The sequence below is a fragment of the Pseudorasbora parva genome, chromosome 13 (genome assembly GCF_024679245.1).
Source record: "Pseudorasbora parva isolate DD20220531a chromosome 13, ASM2467924v1, whole genome shotgun sequence".
Taxonomy (NCBI): Eukaryota; Metazoa; Chordata; class Actinopteri; order Cypriniformes; family Gobionidae; genus Pseudorasbora; species Pseudorasbora parva.
Window position 1 is genome coordinate 14,346,144 of NC_090184.1, and position 11,019 is coordinate 14,357,162.

An 11,019-nucleotide genomic window follows, 5' to 3' on the forward strand; every position below is an offset into this window, starting at 1 on the left:
CTGCAGAAGAAGAGCTGCAGAAGAAGGGCCGCGAGGAGGAGACGAAGCGAGCCGAGGAGCAGCGGCAGCAGGAGGAGACCAGAGTAGCCGATCGTCTTTCCTCTCTCTTTGGCATTGGAAGGAAGAAGGAGGAGAAGAAAGAGGAAGCAATGAATGAGCCCAAACGCCTGGATGTGCCCTCCTCCGCAAACCCATTTGAAGATATTCCCCTCACCCCGGATACTCCAGCCTCTTTCCCAGAGGAGAGATCCACGGACCCACGGAGGGGCGTTAAGGCAACCCTCAACCCAACGCCACCCGCTACCGTTTTCCCCAGCCGCACAGCTAAAGTGTCTGCCGTCAAGCCAAGGTGAGTGCACACATTTAATAACCTCCTCTTGATTCATATCTGGGTGAATATTCACTTATTGGCAATGCATTTCCTAGTGATTGATCTGTAAGTTTCCTGTAATGCCTGTAAGACAGTTTAACCCGAGTCTTGTATGGGTCTTGTTTGGTGACCCTCTACACTTGCTTTATCTACCAAATCACCCCACAGATTAATCAATAACAGTAACATTAATTTCATTCCGTACCCGACTGGTTTTACACATAGACTCTGATCCAAGCAATATCTGCATTTAAATAAATCTATAATTTGTTACCAGGGTGGGAGATTTTGAGGGCTCCTGTGGATATTATGTGCTGCATAATCTCAGACAGAGGTGACTTAATAAATTTCAAATACATAACAAATGTAGGCCTACATAAAATAATATAAACAATGAACATTATTTGACATTAAACTTACCAACCCTAACTAAAGCATTTTTTAATTTCATTTAAAATATTCTTAAATCTTTTAAAATGTTTTAGTAAAAATATTAAGTAGATACATATTTATGTTAATTTCTGTATATTGTTATATTGGTGCTGCCTTGTATTAACATATATAAAAATAATATTAATTATATTTACCTCATTGTTTTACTGTTTCAGTTCTTACACTATACACTACTGTTCAAAAGTCTGGGGTTATTAAGTTTAAAATAATAATAATAATAATAATAATAATAATAATAATAATAATAATAATAATAATAATAATTGTATTCAGCAAGAATAATTCATTTGATTAAAAAAATCAGTAATGTATAATACTACAAAAGATTTGTATTTTAAATACATTAAATACACTTTAAATTCCTCAAAGAATCCTCAAAAGAAAAAGAAAAAAAATCCACAAAAATATAGAGCATCTGTTTTCAACAATAAAAAGAAATGTTTATGAGCAGCAAATTTGCATATTAGAATAATTTCTGAAGGGTCATGTGAGTGAAGGCTGGAGTAATGACGCTGAAAATGCAGCTTTACCATCACAAAATACATTACGTTTTATGATATTAAGAGTTGTTTTAAAATTGTAATTATAACTTACAGTATGACTGTTTTTACTGTATTTTGATCAAATAATTACACCCTATTAGAGACATCTCTCAAAAACATAAAAAAAATTACTAACACTAATTTTAAACAGTTTTACACACACACACACACACACACACACACACACACACACACACACACACACACACACGCTGTATTATATTCAGCCTAACTCATGCTGCGTCAGTCTGGCCTATAATGCAGTTAGTATTTTGACACCTGAGAGCTGAGGAAAACCCAGCTGAAACTGAAACTCGACTCCTTTCACCTCTGTCTACTCTACTGCTCTTAAAGAGGAACTCCTTCATTTAGACACAACCCCAATGTGAAAATTGCTTTAACAAATGCTTAATAATAGACTTGAACGGGATAACAGAATTAGTAGAATAATCTGAAATTGCACAGGGCACACACTAAAAGGTCAAGAGAGTAAGTGTTAAAAATTGCTACACTACTGAGGTTGTTACTGAAAGTGTTCTCGTCCAAATACTTCCATTAGCTTTTAGCACTTTTATTTTTGTCTCTGAGCACAGTTGTATCCCATTGTTAAAGTGTGTGTTTATGGGGGTGGTATGTCTGTAAGGATGGGATGAGGTCATTGTTTCTCAATAGATGTGGGGGTTCAGGTATCACTGAGTTTCATACCCGTGGGTGAAAGTGGTGTATCACAGTGATTTTAGTCAAATAAGCAGCTCTTCTTTCAAGATTTTGTTTAGAGTGCTTGCAATATTGTATTTATGGCATTCAGTGTTCGTTCATTTCACTATAAAGTGTACTCAGAATAGATTTTATTGTGTTAAAAGATTTGCATTTTGACCCTTTGTAACTTACTTAACCTGTTTGGCCGAAGGCATATGATTGGTTAGTGGCGTAAGGAATGTGGACTGGATCGTCAGGTGATAGTCTGCTGGTATGGAGTGAAACAAGTTGTGAAAGATGATGATCTTGGTCTTACAGACAGTGACTAAGAAACACTGTCTGAGGGAAAAAGGTCTCAAAGATTACTTTTCTTGTACTGGAGTTTTAAGGATTTTAGGAACCTCTGTTTTGTGGTGAATAACTATTATGGTGAGTAACTGATTTTCCAAAAGCTGGGACTAGAAAGAGACAGGAAAATGTTCTTTTGTCTTTGTTTGTGTGGACCTTTTAGATTAAAAAATCAGGGAAAATCTCCTCATGTCCATCTGGGGTTCATGTTTAAAGACTAGAATAGAAATTATTATGAATATTTGCATTAATAATAGTAAATGTATTTGTATTTACTCAGATTCCTTTTTAATTAAGTCATTTAATACTAAGAATGTTTTGAATGTTCAGTTGTTCATGTTAGGTGTAGTCAGGTATTGAGTTATGATAATAGATTTTAGGCAGGAGGATCCTATACTGTACATATTAAATGGGTTTAACTTAGTATTTTCAGTTGCGGTACTAGTGCCGCATCCATGGTGGTAATGGATTGTAAGCACTGGCATAGCTGTAAGTTGACCATTTTATGTTTTTACTCTTTGGCAGATTGGCTCTGAGTGTACTGCCTGAAACAGATAATAGCCATTCCCAATCCCCTTCAGACTCTGTAGACACCCAGAGCACTATCCACGCTTCTCCGCATTCCCCATCCCTCTCTACCGATTCGTTTGATACCGATTCGTCTTTTGGTATGTTTTCCGATCTTCATTCTTCTTTGGCACCTCCTAAACCTCAAAGAAGTTTCATTGACTCAAGTGAGTCCAGCATGGAAAACCTCTCAGCTTCCACATCTGACAAGAAGCGAAAGGCTCCTCTACCGCCTGGTTATCATGGGGGCTCGTCCAAGTCTGAAAGCCATCCTGATAATGTGGGACAAGTGCATACCCAGAACTCCAAAGATAGTCAAAGGCCTTCTCTTCCTCTACCGGACTATGAAACCCTATTTCCTAAGAAGAGGCATGGGGTGATGAGTCAGACACGTTGGGACCATATTATTGCGGAGGTAAACCAAAGGAACTGGGATTTCTCTGAAGAGATGAATGTAGATGCACCGGAGAAGCAGATGGCAAATAAATATGTGGTTTTAAAAGAAAGATCCTCAGCAAACCTTAATCAGCACCAAAGGAATGACGTACCTCCGCCTGCCCCTGTTAGGCACAAAGCAGCACTCGTGCCACCCAAAGCTCCTGCAACACCAGGACCATCCGTCGAGCCTAATGTCCAACATGGTCATATCAGAGAGCCTTTATATGCTACGGTCAATAAGCCTAAAAACTCCATGTACATGGAAAATAAGCCACCTCCCGCTGTCCATAGTCAAAATATACCTCAAGAGATAGAAAGGAAGACTCCTACTCCTGATGGCATTAGCCATCAACTCTCTCAATCAAAAGAGAAGCCTACGCCAGCTGCCAGAGCCATACAAAATATTAATTCAAAGACTAATGATGTGACTAAAGAGATGCCTTCAGTCAAACCCAGACAACAGTCATTAGTTAAAGACCCAGTCAGACAAGTCCAACCAGACAAGCAGGTAACAGCTCAACCCATGACATCAGAAAACAACAAAGTGGAGAAACCACACAAGGGCCTGAAGGAGAACATAGACCACCTTAAAACTGCTGAAATTCCAGAAGAACTGCATTCAGGAAAACTGACTTATGATCCTGAGGGGAAGGGAACGATTGCTTTTGATCCATTCCCAAGTGATAACTTAATATCCAAAGATCCCTGGGCTTTACCACAGAAGACCACAGATGAAGATATTCTTTTCAGAAGGGCCACAAAGAAAATGGGAAATCCTAAAGACCAGGCGTCAACCACTGATAAAAAAGAAAACAAATTTGCAAACAAAAGTGATCCATTCACAGATATTTCTAAAAATGCCACATCTCCGAAATTAGAGCGTGGAAAACAATCCCCCAGCTTTACTGAACAAGCCAGAGCCTCATTTCAAAGAAATTTTTCACTTAAAAAGAAACATTCATCTCGCCATTATGCAATTACTGGGAAAGCTGATACAGAAAATGTTAGTCTGGATAGATCCGTTTCTCAATCTTCACAAGATGCTGAAGATGTTGAGCTGACTGTAACTAGTGTTGCTTCAGCATGCAGGACTGAACCCACCCTAGTAACATCTGAAGCCCCTATTGGGGGCAAAACTACACTTCGTGCTTGGGTCTCGCCATCAGAGGCTCAGTCAGTTGGTAGTGCAAGTGCTGTTTCTAATTCAAAAAGGTGAGAAGTTCTCCCAACTCCTACTAACAACTCTTTGAACTCCTCTAACAGTCTGTCACCCTTGTTGTGCTACACCCACCGGCTTTCAAATCGACAGCTTCTATTTACCTTAAAACTACCTCAATCAATCTCTGGCCTTCGGCATTTGTTCAATTGGTTGCTTAGTGGTTGGTTACTGCTTCCTGGGATCTTGGGGGTTGTGATTGTGGGCTTTGAGTTTTACTATTGATTGTTGCTCTTTGTGGTTCAAAATGTCATGGTCTTTTAGGACTTGTGTAAATAAAAACAGACATTGTCACAAATAATACAGGATTCTCCATTATATGTTATGTTTAATGGTAAGCCATATTAGATTGATTACCTTGACAATGTGTACATTTTATGAAACGGGATCTATATGAAAGCCTGTAGATGTGAGATTAGTGTTTGTTCTGAAGATTGCGTTGTTTTGCTGGATATTTACATTATGCATGATTGCTCTAACTTAATTGTCCTACTCCAAAGATGCTTACATGTGAGGTTTGCTTTTCTCTGCTGCACTTTTATTGATCTTTATGATTTTGTTTGGGAATTATACAGTGGGTGAGTTTGGAACGGTTGACTAACACATGGCAAAAAAATTTTTTTTGGTGTAAAGATAGTGTGTGAAAAATGCAGTATGCCACAAAAGTTTCAAAATTTGATATGCTACATTGTCAAACAACGCACATATTCTATAACTACATTGCATGATTACGTCAGCAAGAGGTGCCTTATCATCTGAGTAAAATACAATTATTTCACATTTTCAACGTAACTTTTTGCCAGTCATTCATCTCTCCTGAAATGGTCAAACATGTGGTATGCAGTATCCTATGTTATGTAGTGTGCTTTGGTTGTATACTGCACATTTTCACAAAAATACAGGATATTCTTAGGATACAGAAAATGTACATGCATAGTACTAAATTGATAGCATGAGAGGAGCAATAAGGTACGCCCTTCCAAACATATCCATGTTTCTTTAATCGAATACTAAAATGAAGTGGGTACATTTTCAAGGGCCACTGTTTACTTTTATTTTAAAAAAATACAGTTTGTTTTATCCTTAAAAGTGTACATTCTCCTGTTGGATGAATGAAAATGCTGTAGTTGTTTGCAGTAAAGTTTTCATGTTCATTTAAATAATATGTCCCTAACTCTGCTTTCTTAGGCCTCACCCAGTGAAACCCATGAACACCACAGAGAGCCAGTCTTCCAATGTTCTCACTGTGGGGAAAGACCTAAAGACTATCACTATCAAGGAAATGGCTGAGAAGTCAAAGGTACAGTGTGCTATTTATTGCCTTCTTGATATTTAGCACAGGGGTTGGTAACCTTTTGCCATTTTTAGTTACGTTTTTTAAGTTAATTTTAAGTAAGTTACATATCTTTTCATGTTTAAATTAAACTTTGAATAACTGATTCCCAATGTGATCCTCTCGAACCCTACTATACAGGGTTTCCACATCACTGTTATTGTCATTTGTGTGGAATATTTAATGGGACTCTAGGGCTTTTCACGCTGCGCTTAACCCTATGTTATCATCGCTTTAAACACCGCTTTTAACCCTGGGTAAAGGAACATTTCACACTAGTAATTTAGAACTGGGGTTAGCACTGCTTTTTACTAGGGGTTATGGAACCCTTTTGTGGTTTTGCTTGGTGCCAAACTTGTACAGTGTGAAACGATGCAGTGTTAGAAAGTTAAAACTATACACTTAGCAACAGACAACCGATCGTGTACTCATAGTTGCGAGCTTTGGACAGTGAAGGAAACACTTTGCATTGTATATAAATAGTAAATGCAGAGGTAAAATGTCAAATGCTTGACAGAAAAAGCAACAATTTGAGTGAAGAAGAGACCGTTTCAAACTTACCTTTGTATGTTCATCTGAAATGTCCATTCAACATAATCTGGATAGTACAGTCGGCAATATGAAGATTTGCAATGCTTGAGTTTTTATGTGAACTGGTTTTGTACTGCGTTCAACCAATCAAAGACACAGACACAGCAAATATGCAAATAAGAACATTAACCCAGGGTTTAGGAATGGGCAATGTGAAACGTCAGCTTATGAATACCCACCCCAGGTAAATTATGACCAGTGTGAAACATGATGCATGATAATCCAGGGTTAAATTTACTCAGGGTTTAGAATGACCAAGGGTTAACTATTCCAAGTGTGAAAAGCCCTTCTGTGTACTTGGATGAAATGTATAGCATTAACCCCCCCCCCCCCCCCCCCCCCCCCCCCTCATAGCTAAGCACAATAAATACAGCAGAACAAACTGTACGCTGTTTGTAAAACTATAGGTCCTAATTTTTTAGCCAAGAATAAACTAAAAAAGTTACACGGTGTAGCTTTAATGTGAAGTAAGTACCTAATTTAAGGTACTTAATATGAAATGCATACACTGGTGACCATGATTTTGCCATTTAAGACATATTTTACAAACAAAACATTTTGATTCTGGAACAACAACTGTCTGAAGATTTAGTCCGTACCCTATCCTAAACTACCCTGAAATGATAAGGGAATAACACTGGTGTAGATGCACAGAGCCCTGGTTGTAGGCCTAAACTTGACCCTCAGTCTGGTTAGTGGATTGGAATGCTGTTCCAGGATCAACAAAGACGTTGATCTAGGAACATGTTGTACTTGGTGTACTTAGTGAAATAACGTTCACCTACATGCAGTGCAGCTCTCCCACTTCTCCTCATTGGCACATGTGCTAAATGTTGCCAAACCGCTGATCTAGCACACTGAAGAATATAATTAGTTAAATATCACAAATGAACATATGGGAATAGAATGGTTTGTAAAGAAAAACATATGTAGGCACCATTTGTTTGTGTCTGCTGACTCCTTTTGAATTTGATACTAGCTTTTAAACAAAAGTATTGGCTGGTTTTGGGTATTTAAAGGTGCACTATGTGGTATTTTTGCAGTAAAATATCAAAAAAACCACTTGGCCAGTGTTATATATTTTGTTCAGTTGAGTACCTACAATATCCCAGATGTTTCCAACTATTTGTAAATTGTGAGAAAATTGCTATTTTAACTAAGGACAGGGACGTTTCAGCATTGCGTTTGAGGAAGTCGCCTGTCAATTGCGTCATATCTGCGCTACCCTCGGTTTCGGCTTTTATTTGGCAGGAGCGCTTTACTCTTAGCAGTGTGAACAACTGAACGCACGGAGTAACGTCATAACATCGTTTTAAACACACTTAAATGTATCTAATATGATAAACAGAGCTGCATTACCTCAAAATCATAACCGGAAGAGCGGATCTGTGCAGGCTCCCGACGACTGTGTCCCGTCCCGTCATAATAAAAGTCCCGGTATTCGCGAGGCGGGTATTTGTTTAACAATCGCTCCAGCAGCTGTGCTCAGCTCCATAACACTCGGTCCTGCTCTGCTTTAGACTACAGTAACGTTAATAACCGCATGCATGAACGTGATTTCTGCCTGAGTCCTATTTTCCACCAGCTGTGAGGTGAAGACCACATCTCCCAAGATGCTGCGCTCACTTTGCGTCATCAAACTACGCATTTGTTTTGAATAGGCGCCCTCCAGTGGACGGAAAGTTGCATAGTGCACCTTTAATTGGGCAGCTCATTTCCCATATTTTTTGTTTCGATTACATTTGCCATCATCTAACACACTAAGTTAATAAAAAAATGAATCTGTTAAATCTGTTAACACTATAAAATGGAAATTAAACAAGTCGAGTCTAGTCAAACCATAATGTATTAAGACAACGTTTATTCGCTATAGTTTATAAAACTTTCTACTGAGTTAAACTGTGTCAGAACAAATTCATCTTGATAATGTCAGAACTTTGATAGAAAGGGATGTAATGGGTTGCAATCAACCAATCAGCTGTTAAATTTAAGTACACAATTAGATAATACCAATTTAGGTCAAAGTGTCTGAATAATTTTTGTCCCAATTTTTTATCAATTTTACTGGTAGTTTACTCTATGAAGAATCTTTGTGTATAATATTTCACAGTTTACTTGTGCTGGTCCATGTTGTGATACCTATTTTACTTACCTTTGTTTTTTTTTCTTTTCATTTATTTAGACACAATTGTACAGAATTATTTTATATGAGCCAATAATTATCAGTATCAGCCAAAATAAGTGTTTTTACTAAAAAAAATTGATCCTGTGTGTCCAAACGTTTGATTGGTCCTGTATATCAGATGACTAATTGTCTTTCTTTTTTCCTCTGTTCCTTCATTTCACTGCATATCCAGAATGTAGAGAGCGCTCCGTTCACCCAGCTCACACAGGAGGAACTGATCACGCTGGTGGTAAAGCAACAGGCTGAACTAACCAAAAAAGATGACCGGATCCAGGAGTTGGAGGACTATATTGATAACCTGCTAGTTCGCGTCATAGAGGAAAAACCGGCCATCCTGCTCTCACTGCATTCCAAGTGTTAGGGTTTGATCAGAACGTTGGCCCAGATCATAACACCCAGACACTTTAATATTGTGGAATTTGGCTGATATGCATTTCAGGCAGAATGTAATATCACATCTCATAACCAGTTTATTTGCTTTAATATTTAATGCACGACTTCACATTCTGATTTCACCACCAAGATCTTACAAATAACTTATCTTTTACTGTTTGGATGTACGATGGTATATCAGGTCCGTCTTTTAAAATTTTTGCTGTTTGTATGCTGGGGTATTGTTATTGTTTGATTGATAATTTTTCCCCTTATTAAATCATGGTACAAGCTCCCTCCAAAAAGCAACAAACACATCCTTTGCATTGATCATCTCATTGTGTTTCTGCGCAACTTACCATTTAGGCAAAGAGAGAGCTTCTTAATGCATTATTTATTGCGGTCGTAAGTTTGAATTTGAGGATTTTCCTTCTCCCTGAAGTGCTTTGTGTTTCGATCTGGACTACGCTCATTACTTCAAGGCTTCATTACTGTTGATGCGACCTTATGTCTGTTGAGGCTCAAATCAAGGGCTGACATTTACACTATACGCACTTTTAACCTGAACGGGATGTTCTATTTATGAAGGATAGTGTTTTTATATGAAGTAATTATCTGAAATACTCTAGAGAATTACCTTTGTAATGAAGGAATATTTTTCTTGGCTGTATGTATACTTCTTATGATCTTCGTTCTTACGCTGGATAGGTAATTTTCCGTGCCCTGGTCAATATTGACAACATATTTGCTTCAGAAACGAAACGTTTTTCAGCTGACTTGCCAGTCAGTTGTTCAATGAATCAAAATCTGAATCTTTATGCTACATGTCATGATGTTGACCAGGGATTAATAAGCATTCTTTAAAAAAAGCACATGTATATACTGTGACACACTGCGATGAATAATAACGAACAAGCAATAACTTAGAAATTAGTTTTTCCTGATTTTCAGGTAATGCGGTACTTTCCAATAACTGGGACATTTTGTCATGTCGTCTGTTGACATCACAAAGGTGTTGAGAGGTTGTCTGTTGTGAAACCTAAGATCTGTGATTTACCAGTTGAGTACTGGTCACAAATCTGCTCGTCACTACATGTTCTATTCTTATTATTAATATGAATGTTTTAATCCGTGAGTAAACATTTACTTGTTTTTAACCTACCACTATGAGGAGATGCTATCCCTCTGACTATGATGGAGGAAATAACCACGTCTTATATTTATTTGTTTGTCACCGAGACCGAATTAGACTGTTTTCTGTGTTTCTGTCATGAAAACATTCACAATCAAGAGCTTCTGCTGTGCTCATTCAAGTGTTGTCAATCACTTTGAGCGAGTTCGCTGAACTATTCACAGCATTTTCACTGTTACCAGGTTCTCCAACTCCTTTATGTCTGAATTGAATTGAGAAATGCTATGCATATATGCACAATATATATTTTGTAGACCTGTGCCTTCTCTTTTTATTCAAGGTTCCATGTAATTAAGACGTGAATATATTGGTTTGTTCCTTAACTTCAATAACTGCGGAAATGTAACTTTGATTATGCCTCAATTCACTGAATAAAACTTGGCTGAATGCTCATAACCAGGGGTTTTATATTTTTTTATTTATTTTTAATTTTCATTTAAAACACATTCAAATACAAAAGTATGTGACTCAGAATATTTGAATGTGCATTAATGAACTGTTAAAGTGAAGGTACAAAAATGACTTTCATCTGTGGGACATGAAAATATATTTTTATAAAGGTATTTGTCCATTTAATAAAAGTCAAAACAACATTGGACCATCATTGTTTGGACAAAGATTTTTTTTAAATCTTTTAAAACATTTATCAAAGTAACTTATTTTGTACCTTATTAAAAAATCAGTTAGGAATGATTTGAGGGTGAGTAAATTGA

At 37.4% G+C, this 11,019-nt stretch overlaps 1 protein-coding gene across 2 annotated transcripts in view; it reads left to right on the forward strand.

Moving 5' to 3' along the window:
* Nucleotides 1-10,702, forward strand: part of rab11fip1a (RAB11 family interacting protein 1 (class I) a) — a 37,911-nt gene extending 27,209 nt beyond the window's left edge. Inside the window, exons 3-6 of one of the 2 annotated variants that reach the window (XM_067413248.1) lie at nt 1-349; nt 2,938-4,629; nt 5,822-5,933; nt 8,915-10,702. The exon at nt 1-349 is cut by the window's left edge and continues 546 nt beyond it. In XM_067413248.1, the coding sequence (XP_067269349.1) occupies nt 1-349; nt 2,938-4,629; nt 5,822-5,933; nt 8,915-9,103 (2,342 nt within the window). In that variant the 3' untranslated portion in view covers nt 9,104-10,702. The remainder of the gene's footprint in view (nt 350-2,937; nt 4,630-5,821; nt 5,934-8,914) is intronic. The other variant, XM_067413249.1, reaches the window with a different exon arrangement.
* Nucleotides 10,703-11,019: the final 317 nt, after the last annotated feature.